This window comes from Ailuropoda melanoleuca, chromosome 13 (genome assembly GCF_002007445.2).
Source record: "Ailuropoda melanoleuca isolate Jingjing chromosome 13, ASM200744v2, whole genome shotgun sequence".
Classification (NCBI taxonomy): Eukaryota; Metazoa; Chordata; class Mammalia; order Carnivora; family Ursidae; genus Ailuropoda; species Ailuropoda melanoleuca.
The window spans coordinates 29772023-29797851 of record NC_048230.1 but is presented as its reverse complement, the minus strand read 5'-3'; the positions used below and the strand labels follow the sequence as shown (position 1 = coordinate 29797851).

Sequence of the window (25829 nt, the reverse complement as noted above, 5' to 3'; positions counted from 1 at the left end):
TCATTTGTATATTCATGATTACTTCTTTAGGAATAATTCCTTGAAGTGGAAGTACTGAGTCAGCGGTTATAATTAGCTGCATTACTCAGCTGTGAGGTCAGGGCATTTTATCTGCTCATTCACTGTTATATATCCAAGTCCTAGAACAGGGGCCAGCAGACAGTATGCAACTCCATAAATAATTGTTGAATGAATGGCTGAATACCTGTTGCTATACCGTATTTCATCTGCAAGATGCCAGTTTCTACTGTCAACCACAGTGAGGGACAGATTGATAGATGGTATTACTATACATTTTAGATTTTCCGGGACAGATAGACTTAAAAATATTCTGTCCTGTTATCCCATTGATCCAAGAAAATATTCCAGGAATTTCAATATTTTGGCATCCAAATTACATCTCATAGATTGCCTATTACAGTCATAGCTATATAAAAAAAAAAACCTGTCAAACCATAAATCTTGTTTTCTGGGTAGGAAACATGGTCACTTGTCTATAAGGTTCTTTTTTTTTTAAAGATTTTATTTATTTTTAAAAAGATTTTATTTATTTATTTGACAGGAAGACAGAGAGAGAGCACAAGCAGGGGGAGTGGTAGGCAGAGGGAGAAGCAGGCTCCCTGCTGAGCAAGGAGACCCATGTGGGACTCAATCCCAGAACCCCGGGATCATGACCTGACCTGAAGGGAGATGCTTAACCAACTGAGCCACCCAGGCGTTCCAAGATCTTATTTATTTGAGAGAGACAAAGCGAGCATGAGAGAGCAAACAAGAAAGAGCACGAACAAGGGGAGTGGCAGGTAGAGGGAGAGGGAGAAGCAGGCTCCCCACTGAGCAGGGAGCCTGGTGTGGGGCTCAACCCCAGAACCCCCGGATCACGACCTGAGCTGAAGGCAGATGCTTAATGGACTGAGCCACCCAGTTGCCCCAAGGTTCTCCTTCTCAACATCATAATATTGTAAAGAATGGCAAATATATTTAGACAGTTTTGAATATTCAAGGTTAACACAAATTTACTTCACGTCAGCTGTTTCATTAAATAGTTCTAGGAGCCTTCACTATCTTCATTGCTTTTTTCTGGCGTGGTGTGATTTTATATTATAAGCCACTGTCTCCATCAATATGGAACATGTCTTTTCCTTTTTCTAACAGGAAAAAAAAATGTAATGGATGATAATCCCTAAACAGGATTAAAATAGCAAATTTTATGCATATTTTTCCACTATAAAAAAGTACACCTCCCAAACTTGTAATACAGTTATACGCGTGCATCCTTATTAAATACGCTACAGAACAACAGCAACAAGTGTGATGGAGGGGTCAACTATTTTTAAGACGGATCCAAGAGATCAGCCTGATGATGTGTGACGGAGCCTTAGGAACACTCAAATTCAACTAAGATTCCCTGGGAGATGGTAATATTATTCCCTGGAACTGAAAGATCATTGTCATCTGCTGCCTCTGGACTCTTTTACAAATAACCAAAAACCTGATGTCACTTACGGTCACGTAAATTCAGATGCTTATTACCTACCGGGAGGGCCCTTAGGGGCTCACAGGGGCAACCCTGCGTTGAGGTAAGCGCCCACGTTCGACTTTCTCCTTCTGCCCAGGCAGTTTTGAGCCAGATGGGGGCAGCAGAGCGCAGCTGTTTGCTGGGGAGATAACCGCATGGCCTCTGTTTACTCGTCAAGAATTAGGAAAGGCAAACTGCATTATGACTTAAACTTTTTTACTGGTCAGAATTCAAAAGATGTCAACAGCTGCTAAGAATGTACTAGACAAAAGCAAGAAACCATAATTTTGATATCTATGAAAAAGGTAGTTTGCAATGAGCTGTTTAGAAAATGTAGAATTTCATTGTCAAAACCTTTTGAAACCTTTCCGTTTTCTTTTTCTTCCTGTCTCTGTGTCACATTCACTGATATCCGAGGATGAAGAGACTACAGAGTTGTGGAAGGTATTTCTATTCATGTAGGCATCATATAACCTTAAGTCCTTCGGCGAAAGTAATTCTTGGCAAACATTCCAGGACCATGTGTAGGTAGAAAAGGTGTCATAAAAGGACTCATTTTTAGTGTCTACTCCAATCAGATCCCCTCGGATCTTCCGCCAGAGGTTTAGCATGTCCTTCCGGTGCTCAAGGGCAATTCCCAAGTTATAAGCATCTGTAGCCCTTTTCACCTGCAGTGAGAGAGCAGACATTTGCAGTAGTTTCCTTAACATATCTTTGACTTATGAACCACAATTCTGATAGCCCAAGAGTTACATTCCCAGGCTAGCTGAAAATCACTGAGTTTATACATTGGTTGGAACCTCTTGTGGACATGTGAGTTAGGAGTTGATGGACAATCAAAATGTATGATTTGGGAATACTGAGATAAGACATTTTATGACAATATTAAAAACACAATAAACTAAACCAAGGAGGAAATGTGGGATGGAGATAGTCTTTGGAGATGAAAGGAGTGCCAAGGATGGCACTCAATCCAGCCTAGGTCAGGGAGGGAGAAGATGCTGAGTAGGTCCTCAAGGATTTGACCAGATTGAAGGAGTCAGGGGTGATGGGAAGGTGTTCCAGGGAAAGGAGACAGTATAAACAAAGGGTCAAAGGTAATAAGCCTCTGGAGTTGGTAGGGTGCACAAGCATGTTAGTATTGCTAAAATGTCAGGTTTTGAAAGTGAGAGGGAAGGATTGATGCAGGCAAGGCAGGTAAAACATTGTCTGCTGCAATGGCCCTTCGACTTGATCTCAGTGAGGTTAAGAGAGCCCTTTCCTCAGTGAAAATCATGCGGTAGTAAGCCACTGTTCTGATGGAAGTGAGACAAATCTCAGTGTGTAGAGCAGAAAATATTGCTGAGAAATCCCTTAAAAAGTTAAAAATTGAACTACCCTATGACCCAGCCATTGCACTACTGGGTGTTTACCCCAAAGATACAGACGGTAGTAAAGAGAAGGGCCATATGCACCCCAATGTTCATAGCTGCATTGTCCACAATAGCCAAATCATGGAAGGAGCCGAGATGCCCTTCAACAGATGACTGGATTAAGAAGCTGTGGTCCATATATACAATGGAATATTACTCAGCTATCAGAAAGAACGAATTCTCAACATTTGCTGCAACATGGACGGCACTGGAGGAGATAATGCTAAGTGAAATAAGTCAAGCAGAGAAAGACAATTATCATATGATTTCTCTCATCTATGGAACATAAGAACTAGGATGATCGGTAGGGGAAGAAAGGGATAAAGAAAAGGGGGGTAATCAGAAGGGGGAATGAAACATGAGAGACTATGGACTATGAGAAACAAACTGAAGACTTCAGAGGGGAGGGGGTGGGGGAATGGGATAGACTGGTGATGGGTAGTAAGGAGGGCACGTATTGCATGGTGCACTGGGTGTTATACGCAACTAATGAAGCATCAAACTTTACATCGGAATCTGGGGATGTACTGTATGGTGATTAACATAATATAATAAAATTAAATTAAAATACAAAAAAAAAAAAGAAATCCTACGACTGTTGAGAGGGAAAGATTCATTTGTAAGCAGCACAGGGATGTAGCCGTATCTTCACAATAGATCATTAGCAGCTGTGTGGAGAATGGGTGGAGGAGAGCAGCTGTGAGGCAGGGATAGGAGGTTGGAGGGTGTTGTCCCGGCAAGACCTAATGAGGGCTCCAGTTAAGGCAGTAGTGGTAGGACGAAGGGGACAGATTTGAAAAATCTTCAGAAGAACAAGAGTAGCCACATTTGGTCATAGGTGGATGTGAAGAGTGAGAACAATATATAAATTAGGATGATTCCTCACCTTCTAGTTTCATTGATGGGGTAGACAGTGGTATCAGCACCCGATGTCAGGAAGAATCCCCAAGGGAAGAGCCAGTTTGATGCAGATGATGAGTTTGGTTTGGACATGTAGGGTTTGATGTGCTGAGACAGTGAGGTAAAATGTTCATCAGGTAGTGAGAGGGAGGGTAGACTGAGATCATCCGAAGAATACTTGCCCTAGCTTTTCCTTCACTTAACGCAGAGATCCCCGGTGTTCTGCTAGGTTACAGGTATGCCACATTACTGATTTTCTCAAGCTTATTAGTCCTTCGGGCAGCTGCTGCTGTAGACTGGAGGTCTCTGGCTGTAAGCAGCCTCCACTTACTCCAGCATGAATATGTGCCACGACGAGATAGAGGTTGGGAGCCCACTCCTTTGTGATATGCAGTACTGACCACCTGTAGTTTCATTTATCCCCATATCCCCATATCCCTACTGCACCTTGCCTTGTCTTCCACCCTCAATCCAAGCTCATGGAGGGCAGGAGCTATGTTTTCTTTTTTTTCCTGTGGTAGCCCCTAATTCTAGAACTTTGTTAATAATGTATAAACATTTACTAAACAAATGAATGGATGAGTGCATATAATGGGAAGAGCAGTAGGATGGGACTAGAACATGAAGAAATATCAAGATTTAAGGGATGAACAGTCAGGAAAGAGAAGCGAGAGGAAGGGACACAGAGCTGCAAGACACAGTATTGTAAAGGCCGAGGAAGTAGAAAATGTCAGAGTTTGATCACTAGTGTCAAATGCAGAAGGGAGGAGGCATGAAATACATACACCCCAGTCTGTGGAGTACAAAAGATGGGTAGTAAGGAGGGCACGTGTTGCATGGTGCACTGGGTGTTATACGCAACTAATGAAGCATCGAACTTTACATCGGAATCCGGGGATGTACTGTATGGTGACTAACATAATATAATAAAAAAATCATAAAAAAAAAGTTGCTAAGACGTCAGTGCACAAAAGTAGACAGGCAGCACAGAGTTGTGGTTAAAAGTGTGGATTCCAGGGCCAAGCTGTGCATGTTTATAATTCTGACTCTATTACTTCCTCTATTACTTCTGCCTTTAGACAAGTCAACCTCTCTGTGCATATCTACAAAACGACAATGGTAACAGCACCTATCCGGAAGGACTGTCGTGATAAGTAAATGAATTAGTGCCTGTAGAATACTTGGAGAGTGCTTCTAGAGCACCGTGCCTGGCACCCAGGAAGTGCACTCAGACTCTTCTTCTTTTAGCTGCTACAATCGAGATGCTTTCACTCGTCATGATTCCCCTTAGTACACCTGCTCACTGTGACTGCTGGTCTACTGCCTTAACTAGTTGCTATTTCCAGCATGACACAAATGAACGTCCCAGAAACAATGCTGGGTATGGTTCCATGGGTGATTAGCAGGATGAGTTTTAGCAGTTGACATTTGAATCCATTTGATCGTAGAGCAAGAAACATCATGACAAAGGGGGGAAAATGAGAAATGATCTTGTCTAATTTTAAAGACATAAAGCAGGAAAGATACCTTTGGGATGTATGGTTGTAGTATTGGGGTGGAAAATATCTGCTCAAGGCCTTCTGGGAAGGCATGCCGTAACAGTGAATACTCACGTGCTGTTTAATAGCAGCTGCATCTGTCACCGTCCAATTCTGCTTCTTCTTGAGTATTTGGTCAATGGCCAGAATGTCACTTGGATAGCCTGAGACTGGGTCAAAAGGCTTTATATTTGCTGCCTTTATGCACATTAAAAAAAGAAGGTTATTGATATACTTGGGTTGAATTATACAACAAAGACATAATAAACAGAAATACATCTATTAGGAAGGGGTTTGTATGTGATTTATAAGGTTATTGTTAAGCCACTTGTTTTGGGGCGCTTAGTATAGCACCATGTGTAACTGAGCATTTAGCAAATTCTCTTTCGTAATGATGAAGCCTGCTCAGAAGTGTAGACCAGAAGATGGTTTATGTGTGGAATGGATATGGAGGGTAGAGAGGAGCCAATTCTCCCCTCACCAAATTCCCTAAGACATCACAAAGCCCTGAAAAGTAAAGAAGGTACCCTCCACAGAGTACAACCTATATTACTTCCAAACTTCCACTGGGGAACCAGCTGTCTATTTTCCCTGTTCCTGGGCTGCTGAACATGCCGGTGGAAATCATGTAAATATGTGGATTGGTTTCTTTGAAAGTGTGTAGTATCCAATCTCATCCAGGAACTCAGTACAGCTTGACACCACTTTTCTTTTTTTTTTTTTTTAAAGATTTTATTTATTTATTTGACAGAGATAGAGACAGCCAGCGAGAGAGGGAACACAAGCAGGGGGAGTGGGAGAGGAAGAAGCAGGCTCATAGAGGAGAAGCCTGATGTGGGGCTCGATCCCATAACGCCGGGATCACGCCCTGAGCCGAAGGCAGACGCTTAACCGCTGTGCCACCCAGGCACCCCTGACACCACTTTTCTTCACTGAATGCTGTTAATTCTCTTGCAGATCTCATGGCTGTCCTCTTAGTGGCTGCTGGAAAGCCAGATCTGCACACACCCCTCGGCGAATGATTGTCTCTCTAGGACTAGCTAACACGAATTCTTTTCACTCTTCTCTCCACCTTAGAATTGCTCCATTGTGCAGCCTGATTTTTCCTCTTTGCCTCTTTGCCTTTGAGAGTTTTTCCTGATTTCCAAGGTCAAAGTCTCCCCCCTGTATCTTTATTAATTCCCCTCCTGGACCATTTCCCTTGGATTTTCCTTGTTCCATGGCTGGCTTCACGGATGTGTGACCTGTGTAATCCCATAGGACCGTGTGCTTAGAAGGGCCCTGAATGTGGTTTTTTGCTCGCTGTTGCGGTCTTTAAATTCTTAGTAATTTTTGGACAAGGGGCCCTACATTTCCATTTTGCCCTTGCTCCACAAATTACATAGCCAGTCCTGCCTCTCTCCTACGTCTTCAGTTTCTCTTCCTTGGCCAGTGGTTGTCAGCTTTGGCTGCATGTTGGAACTTTTAAAAATACCGAAGCCTGAGCCCCATCTTGAGATCTGATTTGATTGGATGGGGTTGTGGCCTGGACACAGGGTGGTTAGAAGCTCTCCTTGGTGGTTCTGTTGTGCAGCCAAGATAGAGAACCACAGCTCTAAGGGCCCTTCCCTTTTGGCTACTAATGTAGCTCACGTTCTCCCTGTCCTGAAACAACTTTTTCTAGATTCCGATTCTTCATGTTCCATGTCTCTCTTCCTTAACAGGTAAAGTTTTTTGTCAAATGAGTTTATTTCTTTTTTTTTTTTCCTTTTGGTCTACTTTGTTAGTTCCTAGAGATACATGATAAATATCTCCCACTGTGATTATGGGTTTGTATATTCACCTCTTTTTAGCACACACAGTGCCTTTAAAATGTCTAAATGTAATCCTTACAATTCTGTGAATTGTCACCTTATCTGTGAATTTGCTAGGTGCATACAGGTTCAGGATAGATATGTCTTCCTGATGATTTAAAAAAAATAATTAAATAGCATCTTTATCTTTAGTTAGGTTTTCCTTAAATTTTACTATCCCCATACTAATATATTGATACCAGCTCACTCTGATTTGTATTTGGCTGATGTATCTTTTCCTGTCCTTTTACTTTCAAACTTTCTGTGTAATATTTTAGGTGTGTCTCCTTTAAAGAACAGATATCTGAAAATTATTAGAAATCAGTCTCAGTATCCTTCTTTTTAGACTTGAAAGATGATCCATTGTCTATTTTTTCTTTTTAATACTTTTTAATTAAACTAGTATGTTTTAATCTTTTACTGTGATTATTGATATATTTAGATTTTTCTGGCTGTTTGGTTTTGCACTATTATTCCATGTTTTCTCTTTTTTCTTGTTCTTTCCCCCTTCTATTTGACAGTTACTAATTTTAACGATTATTCATTATTCATGATTCATTTTAAAGTGATTATCCTCACATTTTTAACACTCATTATAAATTTAACAAATTATAGATGTGACCAGTATCCTAAGTCTCTACTCAAACAATAAAATGAGCTTGGAAAGCTGAGTACCACCCTTTTCATCTCCTGTGTTACTGTGGTGTATAGTATTTTTTTAGTTTTTGTTGATTAGTGTTCCCCAAACCAGTAATTCTTCTTAAGATTTATGTATTTATTTGAGAGCACGCAGGCGTGTGACTATAGGATGGGGAGGGGCAGGCGGAGAGGGAGCAGACTCCCTGCTGAGTGGGGGGCCTGATGGGGGGTTCCATCCCAGGACTCTGAGATCATGACCTAAGCTGAAATCAAGAGTTGGATGCTTAACCTCCTGGGCCACCCAGGTGACCCTAAAATTTAAATTCAAATAGCCACTGTGGCTACCATTATTGGAAGACTCAGGTTTAGATGGTGTAGGACCATGAGTGTTACAGGAAAGATTTTGGCTTTTACTCTGAGTGATGTGAAAAACCATTGGCAAGTTTTGAGCTGATTTTAGCAGAGCCACTTTGGTTGCTGTGTTGAGAACAGACCGCAGAGGACAAAGACAGGAGCGGACCATTTAGAAAGCTCTTGACACTATCTCTGCTGACGATTAGAGACAATCTTGTTCTCAATAAAGACTTTGTATTATAATTTCCTTTCATCCAAAAGATATTGAGTCTCCTATGGTCCAAGTTCTGTTCTAGGTGATAGGGATCCCTCAGCGAAAGAAATAAAGTTCTTGCCTCCATGAATCTCATAATCTTGTTGGAGAGATTGACAGTAAACAGAAGGATCACAGGTGAAGGGCTTAGTGTTGGGAAATAAATTTAAAGGGGAATAAAGTTCCCCTTATTTCCAACTTGTCGGTGATATCTGCCTGTGGGTATGACTTCATCTGGAGAGATAAATTCAAAGTCTGAACTTAAGGGCATCTGTGACTGTGATACTCCTCTAGGGTCTTTATTTTTTTTTTTTAAAGTTTTTATTCAAATTCTGGGCAGTTAACATAGAGTGCAATATTAGTTTTAGGTGTTCCATATAGTGGTTCAACACTTGCGTACAACACCTGGTGCTCATCACAAGTGCATCCTTATCCCCATCACCTATTTAACCCATCCCCCTACCCACTCCCCTTCTGGTTACCATGTGTTTGTTCTCTATTGTTAAGAGTTTGTTTCTTGCTTCTCTTTCTGTTTCCCCCTTGCTTGTTTGTTTCTTAAGTTCCACGTGTAAGTGAAATCATATGGTATTTGTCTTTCTCTGACTGACTTATTTCCCTTAGCATAATACTCTCTAGCTCCATCCACATTGTTGCAAATGGCAAGATTTCATTCTTTATGCACAATGGAATATCGCTCGGGCATAAAAAAAGACACACACGTGCGTTCATGCGTGTGTGTACACCTCTTCTTTATCCATTCATGTATCGATGGACATTTGGGCTGTTTCCATAATTTGGCTATTGTAGATACTGCTGCTATAAACATTGGAGTGCATATATTTCTTTGAATTAGTATTTTTGTATTCTTTGGGTAAATACCTCATAGTGCAACTGCTGGGTCATAAGGTAGTTCTCTTTTGAACTTTTTGAGGAACCTCCATACTGTTTTCCAGAGTGGCTGCAGCAGTTTGCATTCCCACCAAGAGTACAAGAGGGTTCCCCTTTCTCTACATCCTTGCCGGCACCTGTTTTCCTCTAGAATCTTTAAAAACGTTTTATTTTATTGTGGTAGGAACACTTAATGTGAGATCTATGCTCTTAACACATTTTTTGGTGTACAATACGTTTTGTTAACTCTAGGCACAGTGTTGTACAGCATATCGCTAGAATTACTCATCTTGCATAATTGAGACTGTATGCCTGTTGATTAGCAGCTCCCCACTACCCCCTGCCCCCAGCCTCGGGGACTCTTAAACTCTATGTCTGGAGGGTCTTCTAAAAGATTTCATAGTGATGTGTACACCACATGCTTTCTGGAACCGGAGAGGCTTCACTGGTCTCCAGTCAAATCTTTTTTTTTTTAAGATTTTATTTATTTTTTTGATAGAGAGAGAGAGCACAAGCAGGGGGAGTGGGAGAGGGAGAAGTAGGCTCCCCACTGAGCAGGGAGCCCGACTCGCGGCTCAATCCCAGGATCCTGGGATCATGACCTGAGCCAAAGGCAGATGCTTAACTAAATGAGCCACCCAGGTGCCCCTCCAGTCAGATCTTGATGCTGTTTTGCAGGCTGGAAGGCCTGTTATAAACCAGGAGTAAGGCCAGAGCTTCCTCAGAGAATACCCAGAAACCAAGGCAGGGCTGCCTGAGACCTTAACGCTCAGAGCGTGAAGTAGGCCAGAAGGTGTAGCCGGGACTATAAGTAGGGTTCTAGTCCAAGGGCAGGATGGCCACTTCATCACAGATTGCTCCACTGAGTTGTGGACCTGGTCCTCTCGTCCCGTGGTGTCTGGCCCAACCACGATCTAGAGCCAGGTGAGGGAGCCCATAATGCAGCTTCTGGCCGCTAGGTTGAAGGGACAGCAGGTGCAGGTAGGATCTGAGGGCCCTTTTATTGTTATTCTTATACTCCCCACCTCTAACCCCAACCCTAAGGTTGTATTTTTCAGTAAGTTTAACTATTTGTTGAAATTAAATATTTATACCTAGGCTTAACTTTAGGAACTGGTTTGAAATATAATGACTGAAAATGTCATTAAAAAATGTTATTAGTTCTGTTAAGTTAGAACTTGAAAACCTAAGTATTTAAATTTACTAATGTGACATAACCAAAATCTTACCTGTGTCTTCCAGTCTCTTTTATGGAAAAAATAGTTCTCAAAGAAATCCAGAGGCTCCTTTCTCCTTTGCATTTCTAATTTCTGTATGTCTTTGAATGGCTTTCCCATCACTACCCCATCCATGTTAGGAAACAATGGAAAGATGGGTATTTTTGAATATGGGCTATCTGAAGGAGGACTGCACCCTTAAAAGATAAAAACAAAAATGGTATTATGAACAGTGTAAGAAGAAACTCACATGAAAGACATACATGTGGTGCCTATTTTGCTTTTTGTCTAGTCTCCTCAGTGGCCATGATTCCCCTTTTCACTTTTCTCACACCCTTCCCCATCCGTAGAGTCTAGGCTTCATCCCCAGACTCTAGGCTTCACCTGTATCAGGAGGATTCAGGTGAAGGTGTAGATTTGCTTTCAAATGATACCTGTGTGGCAGAGACCAGTCACTCAGAATAGGCTGTGTTCCTGCTTCTCTCATGCTTGGCCTCTAGTATTTATTTCTGATCAGTAATATACAAATAAATCTTTTACAACAATGGGGAGAGGACAAGTGGTTCTTACTCTTGAGCTCTTCAAGAAATTTAAGTAAATCCTTTTCTTTCATTATTTTGATCCGGGCGGCGTTAGCAAAGGCAGCTGTGCTTGAACTTGAAGGTGTGCATATGTCTGGCTTAAATCTCCTTTTCTCATAACCCATAGTGTAGGGACTCCATGACATTCCTGATGTGGTATCCTGGAATTTTCTTCGGAAATAGCTTAAAAAAAAAAGTAACCCAAAAAAGAATAGAAAGTGCTGTAGAGTCCTACTGAAAAAGAGTCTTAAGTGTTGGACATTTTCTTTTTTTAGCGATCTGGTTGGAGTCTGGCTTATTTATTTATTTTAAAAAGATTTTATTTATTTATTTGAGAGAGAGAGAGCGTGAGCACAAGTGGGGGAGAAGCAGAGGGCGAGGGAGGAGGGGGAAAGGGAGAAAGAGAATCCAAGTGGACTCCACGCCGAGCACAGAGCCCGACGACACAGAGCTCCACCTCATGACCATGAGATCATGACCTGAGTCGAAATCAAGAGTTGGTTGCTTAATCTACTGAGCCACCCGGGCGCCCCTGGAGTCTGGTTTATAATCAGAAAATTCCTTCTGTAGCCTTGAACCCAACCATCCACAATGTTCTCACTCTTCTCTGAAAATATATAATGCTCTTTTCTCTTAGTATAATTTAATTCCTACCAGGTCCTTCAAGGTTCACCTTTCCTTTCCCTCAGAGTATTCTCTGCACACTCTACAGCTCTGAGTGTGGTCTCCAGGCCAGCAGCACCAGCAGCACTGGGAACTTGTCAAAAAGAGATTCTCGATCCTCACACAAACTTACTGAATCAGAAACCCTGGGACCCAGCAATGTGTTGAAACAATGCCCGGTGATCCTGATGGGTGCTCAAGTTGGAGAATGCTGCTATAGTCTATTGTCTCCCCTTCCCCAGCTCAACTTTGCTCAATGGTTACGTACCATGTTATATTTATAACTAGTTGCTTCCTCGCCTTCCTCCTCCTTTCTTTCCTGTTGTAATATTTCTTTAATAACACAGGTTTTCCTGATATCTCTTTTGGTCCCTGGATGCCTATTCATATTTAAGAGAGAGAGAGTAAGCACTCTTTAAGGCCAATTGGAAACTTTTTGATATGGTGGGTCTTATTGAGTGGGAACTTCACTATCAGGTCATTGGCTGGAGTCTTGTTTCATCAAGGGCCTTTTTTTTTTTAATCGAGACCTTTTTATTAGGAGTATCCATGTTTTTCTTCTCTCCTGAGCTAGTCAATATCAGGAGCCTCGGGTATTTTAACCCAGTGGTATAAATCTAGCTGTCAGCATATTGGGACACAGGGAAGGGGAAGGTGACTGGTGGGGGGGGGTCTCATCATTCAATAAATGGACTTTCACATAATTTCTGGTTTCTACTCTGATACCCTCATCCTTAGTTTTGTCTGATATCACTGAGTCCAAACAATCCTTCTGGTACAACCTCTTCAGAGAGGTGACTGTCAGGGCAGTCACTTGGTTGTATGGGGTTAGGGAGAAGAATCTGAGGGTCAACCTGCTTCTCATGCTACTTTAATTTTTTTTAAAGATTTTGTTTATTTATTTGACAGTGAGAGCACAAGAAGGAGGAGTGGCAGGCAGAGGGAGAGGGAGAAGCAGGCTCCCTACAGAGCAGGGGGAGCCCAATGTGGGACTTGATCCCAGGACCTTGGGATCATGACCTGAGCCGAAGGCAGTTGCTTAAGCAACTGAGCCACGCAGGCGCCCTCATGCTACTTTTAATTAGTCTTTCTGCTTCAGGGTCTCCCTGCCCTCTACTTTTAGAGGTTGTTGGCGCCTCAGTTCCTGCACCTGTTAGGTGCTCTATGGTGAGAACTGGTTTCTGGACCTTCTCTACAGCAGGTGCTCAGGTATCAGCTTGTCCTGGGCTTACCAGCCGGTAAACAGTCATCCATTTCCTTTCCAGCTTCCCAAATTATGTTGATAGCTCTGGTCCAGTGTTCTTGTTTTTGTGGCTTTATGCCCTCTAAAATTCTTTTACTATTATTTTAGTGCAATTTCAGAAGGGAGAAGAGGAGAAAACAAATTCTACCATTATCCAGCTAGAGACTGGTTTTCTCAGAAACTAAATGAATGATCTTTGCCACTCATCTAACAGCTAATTATGTGATATATTTTGCATCATTTCACTTTTGTATATTTAGTAATCTACATACTTATGGCTTTTTCTCTTAATTTATATTTTAAGTTCCTTAAATGCAAATGCTACGTATTAAACACTTGATCTTCTTAGAAACCAGGTACATGATAAGTAACAACCATAATCATCATCATAATAAAAACACCAACATTAGCTAAGATTTCCTGAGAGGCAGTCTAGAGGGCTCGATAAGAGCATGGGCTCTGGAATCAGACTGTTTGTGCTAAAATCTAGGCACCATTGCCCCTTGGGCAAGTTACTTAACTTCCTGTACTTCAGGTCTTTCATCTGTAAAATGAGAATAATAGTACCGATTAAGGAGGTGAGGATTCAAACAGATAATATATATGTTCTATGACTATTCTAGCTACTTCCACACAATAATACTTATTGAGCTCTAGGAATATTTATTGAACCACTTCACCTGCATTATCACATATCATCCCCACAACTGCCCTATAAAGTAGGTATTATTATTATTATTATTATTATTATTTTAAGGTAGGTATTATTATTGTTGTTCCCATTTTATAGGTGAGGAAGCCAAGGCTGAGAAGTTAAGCAATTGTCAAATTTGTGTACCAAGAGCAGGCATTTAATAAATGTCTTTGAAATGGAATGAAGAATAGAATTTTGTGTACCCTCTGGTCCATATCTGACAAATACGGGATAGCATATAGAGATTATCCATTGAGTATTCTGAAAACATTCTGTATTTTTCAGTCTAGAAGGGAAAGCAGAATGCTTTGAAAGAGTATGAGCTAAAAGGATTGATAACAGCAATATTCAATATCTATAATACAATAATATAAATAGTTCGAGGAAATTTATCTTTAGTGGTATTTGCTGGAATAAAGCACTTTTGGGTGTGAGAACGCTTCTTCATCCTCTATTCTCAGGTCCAATTCTGGCTCAGCTCCAGCCCAAAGGCTACTTTGGGAGGTCTGAAATTGCTCTGCAACATCCCAGAGTCAAAAGATCTCTTGGGAGCCCCTGGTAGTTCCAGCATGAATGGGAGTGTCTTCCAAACTAGAATTCCAAGCCCACCCAAAGTCATCCCTGGAAAAGTCTTACTCTTCTGGGGTTCTCTAGCCTAGGGCAGAAGAGTCTGAACTTTCTTGGCCATCTTAGGCCCTCAGTGGGCCCTGAGATAGTGTGAGGTCAGTCTTGCAATTTCAGAGTTAGCACAGTTGGGATGAAGAAATAAGGTCCCATGTGGCATGTGAGCTTTGCCACAGACCCCCTCTCCTTTGTTTTGGGGCAGACCTTGTGGAATAGGATGTTAGTCAGAGGTGACTGCCTTGTAAATATCCTCATAAGTGCTTCTAAGAAGGCTGATTTTATCCTTCTTTGCCACTTACCTTACTATTTCCATTATAGCCTTTCTGGGTAAAGCTGAAGTCTCTACAAGCTTTGATAGGATTTCAAACAACAGGATCCCTGGGTTGCCAGCTAAATCTAAACATTTCTCCTTTTCTGGAACTATGAAGGGGAAAAAAATTCAAAATGCCTTCTGAAAAAAACATCTATCAAAAAAAGTAATAAGCCGACAGTCTTTTTAGTCTACTTACAATATTAATACCAAGCCAGGTACTAGAGAATTACAGAAAACCATTCAAAATCTGTTCTATTTGGTAGAAAGGTCATTTTGATTACTGAACAGACACAATAAACATTAAAAAATGCTTTTAGCTCCATGACTTCTAAGTAAATATTGACTTGTAAGTTAATACATTTAACATAAACATGAATTATGTATTAAGGACTATTGTCCTGTTCTTCTGGGTAAGGGGATTGCTGATTAACGTATCTCAGGCTTGCAGGCACACCCTCGTTACTACAGTAATACTTGAAGCAGTAGCTTCTGTCTCTTCTAAGGACAGTTCACTGCCTATGAATGAATGTATTTTCCAAAACCGTACACCGTATTTGGAATTTGAAATGTATTTACCCCAGAAAACTTGACAGAAATTGTGGTTACTTTTTCCAAGGCAGACTATTAAACTCATAAACAAACCATCGGAGGACTAATAACAGTATGTCAAGGACACTTCCACATAACTTATGACCTTGTGTGAGAACATGCTCTTTAACCTCTAGCCGACTCTCCTATCCTCACACTGAGGGCAGGCTGAGGAAGATATTTTTTAGGAATAGTGAATTATCGATATCCCAAATTTGCATGAGAGAGAGCATTTTTCTTTTTCTAAAACTATTTTTCATTTGTAAAGGGAGTACCTCCCAAAGTAGCGCACACACTTGATGAGGAATATTATAAGAGGTAACTGAATTTTTCTACATTATTCCAAGTGTTGCGCATTGGAGACCAAAAAGCAGTGTCTTCTGCAGAAGGACTTGATGCATTTAAGTTAAAATTATAAAATGGTATCAATTTACTTCGCAAATATTGTTTTGGAGAAGCAGGATGACAGTAAATCTCATGCCAGAGTACACCTTCCTCACTTGTCTTCAGCTCGGAAGCCTAAATGAATAATGGTTCCTATGCAGTCAGTAGGGGCCACCCAACTGCCATCTGTTTTGTAATATCTCTACTCACCCACAGCTTGAAGGAAGCGGTTCTTATCTGTTAGCACCTTTATAAAGTCTGAGAAATTCACCTTCCCATCTCCTGCAACAGAAATCTAAGGCTCAGAACAAGGATATAAGATGCATTTTAGTAATCAGATTATATACTAAATGTAAAATGAAAACATCTTGGACTATTCAATACTTAGACAGCACGTTAAGGCTGGAGATGTGCTCAGGGAAGCACTGGTCTTCTTGAAGTGGTTTTAGCACCATGATGCGAGTCACCCACAGCCGCCAGAAGCAATGGTGGGGTATAAACATCAAACGAGGGGCTCCCAGTGCCTGCAGTCCTATCCACTCACTCCTTTCTGACAGACTGGCCATTTTTGCAAGGAATCCACTCCTACTTTCCCACTCCATACCCACCTCTAATATTTCTATTATTCTAACACCCCCAAATTGTACCCAGTCTCTTCTAACGTTATAGGATAGTGCTACTAGAGGCATGTGGGTGTATTTTGATGCAGGAACGGGAAAATTGGGCAGAGTTAGAGGAAAACAAGTGACATCTTAATTAACTGGTGACACTGATTCATACATGGAGCTTATGCTAATTGAATGGGGCACTGGCAGTTGGGTGGAGAGAGGTGAGAGGAGATAATTTGCTGGCTATATATTCCAAACAACGTATCAGCTTGGGCTATAATCATTAGGTCAGTATATTCAAAGGAAATATTATCTAAAACCTTTAAAAATATCAACAAAAATGTTGTGACATTTAAAATTCAATAGAGGTGGGCCCTAAGGATCAAAGGAAGATTTGTACTAATATGATTCAAATGGAAACAAAGGGCTTGGATTTTCTTGGTAACATGTCATTTTTGAAATTGTCAATGCCTTTTTATCTGTTATATCAAGGCACTCTCCAAAACGTACATCATGATAGGTAATCTGAATTTAATATTGAAATATGATAGCCACTTTTCGTTTCCACACGTGTGTTTTCAAAGAATAATCCATTTTGTAGCATTAATTTGATTTTTTTGCATTAATTTGATTTTGTAACTTGTACACATATCTTACTGATATCCTTAAAGAGAAACACATATATGTACTTTTGATAATGAGGTTTATTTCTGTTTATATAATCACTGAAAGAAAAACATGTCTTTATAAAAACCTTTTATGAGAAAAATAATTACAAGTCAAAGTACTCACGATCAATATCAGCACATCTTAATTCATTATAGACATCATGCTTGGTTAGATTCATTCCCAACTTAGCTAAAGTGCACATCATTCCATGTAAATCAATACAGCCAGTTTTATCCTTGTTAAAGAAGCTGTAGGCATCTTGGAAGGCTGAAGAAATGTAATTAAGTTAGTCAGGCAGTTATTGAAGAATAAGTACATATTCTAATGGAACTAGGGCTGACTATATAGTTGATTGGACATCATATTCTGAAAAAGTATTGAGAGAAAAATGCGTACTTAATAGACATTGCATATAAAGGACAGGGTCCTTCCATGAGATTTGAATTGGAATAAACTACTTGCTGGAAAACCAAGTATGTTGGTAAAATGGCCTTTGAAAGCTGTCCACACCTTAATTCCTAGAATCTGTGAATGTCTTACTTACATGACAAAAGGGACTTTGCAGATATAATTAAGATAAATTACCCTGGATTACTGAGTAGGTCCAATCCAATCACAGGGGCCCTTGGGCAGCTAGAAGCAAGAGAGATGTGGCAGGAGGAGAAATCAGAGAGATTCAAAGCACGAGAAGGACTCTGTTACTGGTTCGAAGATGGAAGAGGCAATGTGATGTGGGACACAGACAGACATCAGGTGCTGAGAGAGGCTCCTGGCTGACCGCCAGTAAGGAAGTGAGACTTGAGCCCTAGAACCACAAGTAACTAGGTTCCACCAAGAACCTGAATGATCTTAGAAGCAGATTTTCCTTCAGAGCCTCTTTTTTTTTTATTTTAAAGATTTTATTTATTTGTTAGAGAGAGAGAGAGAGGGAGAGAGAGAGAGAGAGAGAGCAAGCAGGGGGAGGGGCAGACAGAGGCAGAGGGAGAAGCAGACTCGCCGCTGAATAGGAAGCCCCATGACCTGAGCGGAAGGCAGATGCTTAACCGACTGACCCACCCAGGTGTCCCCCTTCAGAGCCTCTTGATAAGAAGCCAGGACTTCTGGCCCACAGAACTGCGAGATACTAAATTTGTGTTGTTTTAAGCTGCTAAGTTTATGGCAATTTGTTATGGCAGCAACAGAAAACTGATGCATCAAAATGGACCCAAATTATATGCATGTGAATGTTTTGAATAGACTCAAAGTTTTTTTCAAAGACACACTCAGGGCATTAACTGGAGCCGAAATTAGACATGTATTTTCTAAAATTAGCAAATGAAGAAATACACCCAGAACAAAGTATATCTCAAATGGCACCAGAATAAAACTTATTTCATGTCACGTTCAAGTGTTAGCATCTGCATGTATGAGAGCGATTCAGCCTGTAGAGATAAAATGATACCTGCCTTGTAACTGTGTGAGTGGGAAACATCTTTCTCCCTTGGTTGAAGGCAGGCTTCTCTAGGGCTGGAGTCATCTCTGACTTGTTTCTAATTCCTCCTATTACTTCTAGCATGTTAGTAGGCATGCCTTCTATGTGCCAGGTGCTGCTCCCAGTGCCTAGGATACATCAGTGCCCTAAACAGGCAGAGATCTCTGCCCTCATATAAATGTAATGAACAGGTAAGTTGGATAGCCACCCAGTCACCCCTTTAATTTTATTTTAGATTGGTTTTAGATAGAGTTGCAAAGATAGCCCAGAGAATTCCCATGGGCCCCTCACCCAGTTTCCCCCAATGTTAGCACCTTACATTACTGTGGTACATTTATTGCAACTAAGAAGCCAACATTGGTGTAGGGCTATTAACTAAACTGGAGACATTAATCACGCTCCATTTGTTTTTCCCTAAGGCCCTTTTACTTTTCCAGTATCCCATCCAGGATGCCATATTACATTTAGTTGTCATATCTTTTTAGCCTCTTTTCCGTAACAGTTTCTCAGACTTTCCTTGCTTTGGGTGACCTTGACAGTTCTGAGTAGTATTGTTCAGGTATTTTGTGGAAGTCCCTCAATTTGGGGTTTCCTCACGTTTTTCTCATGGTTAGCCTGAGATGATAGATTTTTGGAAAGAAGATGACCAAAGCGAAGTACCATTCTCATCGTTATATCGAGGCCACGAAATTTTCAGTATGACTTACCACTGATGATGTTTATCTTGATTACCTGGCTGAGGGAGCGTTTGTCAGGGTTTTCCGCTGTAAAGTTACTTCCCTCCTTTCCATATTTTACTCTTTGGAAGCAAGTCACTAAGGGAAGTCCAAACTCAGGACACAGAAGGCTGGGGACAGGGGGATTTAAGTTCCACCTCCTGGAGGAAGTAATATCTCCATGCATTATTTGGAATTCTCTTGTAAGACTGATTTGTCTCTTCTCCATAAAGAATTCAGTCATTTGGGCGCCTGGGTGGCTCAGTTAAGCGGCTGCCTTTAGCTCAGGTCATGATCCCAGGGTCCTGGGATCAAGCCCTGCATCAGGTTCCCTGCTCAGTGGGAGCCTGCTTCTCTCTCTCCTTCTGCTTCTACCCCCTCCCCCTCTCTCTCGCAAATATAAATAAATAAAAACACTTAAAAAAATTCAGTCATTTATTTCTGTCAGTATGGACTTGTGGGTATTTATTTTATACTTTGAGTTATAACCCAATACTATTTTATTTATTTTTGTTGCCCAAATTGCTCCAGCTTTCACCATTGTGAACCCTTTGGGGTTGGCTTCTGTATCCCTCCAAAAAGCTCCTGTGTCCTTTTGTTTTTGGAGCACTTCCTTCCTTTCTGTCACTACAAGATGTTCCAGGTTTGTCTTCTTTTTTTTTTTCTAAAGATTTTATTTATTTATGTGACAGAGAGACAGCCAGCGAGAGGGAACACAGCAGGGGAGTGGGAGAGGAAGAAGCAGGCTCCCAGCGGAGGAGCCCGATGTGGGACTCGATTCCGGAACAGCGGGATCAAGCCCTGAGCCGAAGGCAGACGCTTAACGACTGTGCTACCCAGGTGCCCCCCAGGTTTGTCTTCTATGTTCCCTGCCTGGGCCCTAGAATCAGCCATTTATCCCAGCAACTCCGCTTCTCTCATAGGAGGCTGGCATTAGAAGTCAGGATCTGGGTGCTGGGTCTGCTTGTTGCTGTGGGGGTATCAGTGCCTCTAAGTCCTCTCAGCAGACAGTGCTGGGAAGTACATGTGTGAATACTAACACACACATACACACACGTTTATTTCTTGATCTATCCACCTGTATCCATATGAAGCTAAACATGAGTTCACAGTGATGTCTCAAACCTAAGCCAGTACTGCCGGTTCACTTTAGCCTTCTCCCCTTGTTTATCTGTAACTTCCCACCTGGCTCCCAGCATCCATCATCCATTTACTGAGTTATTCTGTCCTCCTAGACATGTACACCAGTTTCAGAATTGTTACACTATCCTCCTATAAGAAACACCTGTACTAGCTAGAGTACACTGTTTATGTATAGATCCTTTCGTGTTTGGTCTTAGAGCTTCTAGTCAAAACACCATTTTGGAAGTTCCTTAGGTCAGCTCCTCCCCTTACTCCTACCTGACTTACGTTTTAAAAAGATCACTCCAGCTGTTAGAAAAACTGACTTTTTTTTTTAAGATTTCATTTATTTATTCGACAGAGATAGAGACAGCCAGCGAGACAGGGAACACAAGCAGGGGGAATGGGAGAGGAAGAAGCAGGCTCCCAGCGGAAGAGCCTGATGTGGGGGTTGATCCCAGGAATCCGGGATCACGCCCTGAGCTGAAGGCAGATGCTTAAAGACTGAGCCACCCAGGCGCCCCAGAAAAACAGACTTTTGTAAGGGTATGGGTAGAAGTGTGGAGATTAGAGTCAGGGGCTATTGTGGGTGAGCAACAATGTGCCTCAGACTATGGTTGTAGCACACGTGGTAAGAATTGGCTGCTTCCAGATAGATCTTAAAGGTAGAGCCAATGAGACTTTTTGATGGTAGGCTGAGTCAGAAGAGTCAAGGATGTCTCCAAGATTTTTTCCAGAACAGTGAAAGGAGATGGCGAAGACTGTGGGTTGAGCATGTTTTAAGAGTAAGAGGCTGAGGGGAAGGAAGAATGGGGACCTACTGTTTAGTGGGTGTGGAGGTTCAGTTTGGGAAGATGAAAATGTCTGGAGGTGGATGTGGTGATGTCTATAGAACATGTGAATATATTTAATGTGCTGACCTGTACATATATACTTGAAAATGGTTAAAATTGTAATTTTTATTTATTTTTATTTTTTTTTAAAGATTTTATTTATGTGACAGAGAGACAGCCAGCGAGAGAGGGAACACAGCAGGGGAGAAGGAGAGGAAGAAGCAGGCTCCCAGCCGAGGAGCCCGATGTGGGACTCGATCCCAGAACTCCGGGATCACGCCCTGAGCTGAAGGCAGACGCTTAACAACTGCACTACCCAGGCGCCCTTAAAATTGTAATTTTTAAAGAATATTCTATTTATTTATTTGAGAGAGACAGAGAGCGAGAGAGCATGAGCACAGAGAGAGGCAGGCAGAGGGGGAAGCCGACTCCCCTATGAGCAGGGAGCCCATGTCAGACTCGATCCCAGGGTCCTGGGATCATGACCTGAGCCGAAGGCAGATGCTTAATGGACTGAGCCATCCAGGTGCCCCTAGAATTGTAATTTTTATGTTATACGTATTTTACCACAATAAAAATGAGAGTATGAGGAACACATCAGGAGTTCAGTTTTGGACATGTTGATTTTGAGGTGTCTATTAGAAATACAATTGGGGGTGTTCAAGGAGGCAATCAGATATGAGCCTGGAGCTGGGGAGAGAGGCGTGGGCTGGACATATACATTTGAGAATTGTCAGCATATAGTGTTTAAAACTTGTTCCTTCCTGCAGAAACCACCGGAAAGGCTCTTGCCCACTTCCCCCCACCCACCCTTTGCCTCCTGACTATGGTGCTGCCTTGTGTGGCCCTTCCTGCTGTGCTGTGCCTCTTATTTTTAGGGATCTATGAGTATAAGATACTTCTTCCTCTTTGACAGTCATTTCTGAGTCTGTATGTCTGATAATACCTGATTAAAATAGATCTTGGTTGGAAGGGGGGCGCCTGGGTAGCTCAGTTGGTTGAGCGTCCAACTCTTGGTTTTGGTTCAGGTCATGATCTCAGGGTCATGGGATTGAGCCCTGCATCTGGCTCTGCGCTCAGCATGGAGTTTGCTTGAGATTTTCTCCCTCTGCCTCCCCACCCCCCTTGCATGCTCTCTCTCTCTCTCTCAAATAAAATAAATTAAATCTTAAAAAAAAATAGATCCTGGGAACCCCTAATACAAGCACCAATGTATATGAATGAGTTTTAGGAACCTTAAAAGTTTTAGAAGGCTATAAACTTATTATTAAGGCATTTAGCTCAGTTGAACAATGAAAAATGTAATTCTGATCTTGATAATCTTTTGTGCTTAGCTTTCCTAGCAATAAAGGTGATTCTTTGGTTTCTGTTTTGTTTTCAATTGGTTCCAAACTTGGAGGGGAGAAGCATTAGGCTTCCTAGAACCCAAACACAGCCATGCTTGACTTTCTTTCTTTTTTTCCTTTTCTTTTTTTCCAGGGAGTCATGCTTTCCCTTTCCTTTGGGACTTTGCAGATTCCACTCTTTCTGTCCAGAACACTTCCTTTGCACTGTTTGCCTCCGACTTATTATCCAGCCTTCTCTAGGACTCCCTTCTTAACCTCCCAAGACCAAGTCAGGAGACTTTCTTTTAGGCTCCCAAAATACTTTATACTTCCCCATCATAACTTACGTCATATTGTGATTTAAATGTTTCAGTCAAAAACTCATGGTTTAATGGTCTGACTTCCCTGAAGGACTTCCTATCAGGGCAGTGACCACGTCTGACATGTTACTTGTTATGTTTCCCATGCTTAGTATACTGCGGGCTTTAAATAAATATTTGCTGTTTGGACTAATAAACTATAGCCAGTATAGCTATTTATACTGCCCCATTGCTTAATTTCTATTTGACTTTGCATTTGTTCTTTTGTATACTCACAAGTTCTTATTTGAATAAAAATATTTGTCTAGGACTGTCCAAATTCTAGGAGATGTCTGTTTGAAAGTAATCCCTCTTCCTTCCCACAAATTAGACATTGAATTAGAACTTTTGCTCTCAAAAAGCAGAGTACCACAGACAACTCTTGAAATTGCAGATCTCTCTTAGAGAAGAAAATGATCAGATTTATCAAGGGGCCTTAGTTGATGCTTTCATTTGAGGGCTTATTGTCATTACCTTGCATTTGTGAAGCATTCAGCTTCTTTGCTTTGCTTTGGCAGGGGAGAGATCCTGGTAAATCTTTATCCCTGACAAAAGACATGAGAAGATTTAATACATATATGAAACTGGCAAATATTAGTTCCATTCATCAGTTTTTGCTGACTGGAAAGACCGTGAGCGTCACAATACATCCAGAGTCTCACCTCCTAAGGGACCTGTTACTGTCACTCACCAATAGTTACAGGATGGACAGTGAGAAAATGCTGGCTACTGAGGTCCACATCTGCCCTATACCTGCCCATCGCCCTTACACCCTTAAAAAAATCTGATTTTCTCCATTTTACAAAAGAGGAAACTGAAGCTCAGAGGGATTAAATAACTTGTCCCAAATTGCACAGATAATAGGTGAAAGTCATGGGATTCATATTCAGGTTTATCTGACTCCAAAGCTCAAGGATTTGCCCTACACTATTCCTATAGCTAGAAATAGGAATTGTTTCAAATTTTTAAGTGGTATAAATAATCTTAGGATGAATATCTTTACACTGAAAGCTTTGTAACCATAGTTATCTTATGACTTTAACTGCCAAACTGTATTTTTACCAGCATATTAGAGAGAGGTAGATATATCTACATCTATTCTAAACCATCATCTACATGGTATCATCTATCTATCTATCTATCATCTATCTATCTATCTATCTATCTATCTATCTATCTATCTATCTATCATCTATCTATCATCTATCATCATCTATCTGCCTACTTACCTACCTACTTATCTATCTGTATCTATCATCTGAGACAGTGCTTCTGGAGAATTTGGAACCCTGGGTGACTTTTAATTTTCTCAGAAAAATAAAATCTGGGAAAAGAGAAAACATATTACTACTTGGGGATATTTTGTATAGATCTCCAGGGGGTAATTCATTTAGGAACATAAAAATATATTGTACAAAACTGGGTTTGCTTATAATACAGTCATTTAAAAGTAAACTTAAATAATCATGATTTTATAAATTAATTTTATTTAAAATACATTTAGCTTTGATACTAAACTAAAAGTTTTAATATGGAATCTCTTAGTTTTTGTTTTTACTAGAAGCAGTTAAAAAAGTGAAATGGGGAGAAATACTAAACATGGTATATTTAAAAAGCTATGGTTTATGCATTTAGTATTTAGCATATAACCTACAGTATCTAGTAGATTCATCTGATTTTCAAAGACGGACCTAGTAAAAATGGAGGTGATAAGGTCTCAAAATACACCATTCCTAACTTTTTCAACATGCAATTTTACCTAATTAGTCTTATTTTCTCTGCTTTTACTAACACTGATTTCTTCGTATGGTGCTTCTGTTCTGTCACCTATTTGAACTTCTGAAAACTCAAGGTGGCCCTTACTCTGATACGTTATTTTATATTTGCTGTATTTCTAAATATAAATGAATTTCTTTTGCATGATATTAAAGATGCAGTAGATGGAGAAATATGGAGTTCTCAAGAAGCAAGAGGAAAGTAGAAGGCCAGGCAGGATGAAGTCTTTATTGGCTACATTAAAAAAAGGATACTCTTGGCAGAATTTCAAATCTTATCTTGGCTCACAAATGGGAAACAGTCTTTTTATTTTATAACGTTTCAAAGGTTTGAAGTACCTTAAATTTGGAATGAGCTCAGCCTAGACTCTCATCTCATGTAGGAGTTCCCTCTATGTGCGGTATTGTCAAGTCTTTGCTTGACTACTTTCAGTGACAAGGATGTCATTAGTTCAAGAGACAGCTTGTAATGCAGGGTAGGGAACAATGAGATCAAGGGATTTGGTGGCAGTATGGTTGTCTTACCCACATCCCTCTAAAAAGGTCAGTAATCTATTCTTGTAGCAGTGGCATAGTTAAGGGCACTAGGGGAAATACTTTCAAAATGGCACAGAAAATGGATGGTTTGAAAGAGAAGAGAGGCTTTCCTTCTTATGCTCTGATAAAATATAGATCAGGCTCTTATTTTCAATCATTAGTGGCTACGGTTTATTGGAATTTGTAGTTATCAGACTGAGAAAAAAGCTATTGTTAATGTCAGAGGCAAAGCTCCCTTCCTAATTTTAGCTCAAGGTTAGTCATGACTAATTTACCTAGGTTTCATTTTATTGGCCATATTTGAGCTATAGACCCTTCCTCTATACTGACTTGCTTAGGGGCTTAGGTCTTTTTTCTGATCCTCAAAACTTAATTCACCTTTAAACTGGCACTAAAAATACCTGAATGTATTACTGACAACTTCTTTTTTTTTAATGATTTTTTATTATATTATGTTAGTCACCATACAGTACATCCCCAGATTCCGATGTAAAGTTCGATGTTTCATTAGTTGCGTAGAGCACCCAGTGCACCATGCAATACGTGCCCTCCTTACTACCCATCACCAGTCTATCCCAATCCCCTACCCCCCTTCCCTCTGAGACCCTCAGTTTGTTTCTCATAGTCCATAGTCTCTCATGTTTCATTCCCCCTTCTGATCACCCCCCCCTTTCTTTATCCCTTTCTTCCCCTACCGATCCTCCTAGTTCTTATGTTCCATAGACGAGAGAAATCATATGATAATTGTCTTTCTCTTGCTTGACTTATTTCACTT

The 25829-nt window shown here is 40.9% G+C and overlaps 1 protein-coding gene across 1 annotated transcript in view; it reads right to left on the bottom strand.

The window, feature by feature from the left end:
* Nucleotides 1–1307: 1307 nt before the first annotated feature.
* EFCAB3 (EF-hand calcium binding domain 3) overlaps nucleotides 1308–25829 on the bottom strand; it is a 337832-nt gene continuing 313310 nt past the window's right edge. Inside the window, exons 137-144 of the mRNA XM_034640938.1 lie at nucleotides 23217–23287; nucleotides 17040–17183; nucleotides 15850–15921; nucleotides 14654–14774; nucleotides 11120–11313; nucleotides 10562–10746; nucleotides 5442–5564; nucleotides 1308–2184 (exon numbers count right to left, since the gene is read on the bottom strand). Coding sequence (XP_034496829.1) covers nucleotides 1864–2184; nucleotides 5442–5564; nucleotides 10562–10746; nucleotides 11120–11313; nucleotides 14654–14774; nucleotides 15850–15921; nucleotides 17040–17183; nucleotides 23217–23287 — 1231 coding nt within the window. The 3' untranslated portion in view covers nucleotides 1308–1863. The remainder of the gene's footprint in view (nucleotides 2185–5441; nucleotides 5565–10561; nucleotides 10747–11119; nucleotides 11314–14653; nucleotides 14775–15849; nucleotides 15922–17039; nucleotides 17184–23216; nucleotides 23288–25829) is intronic.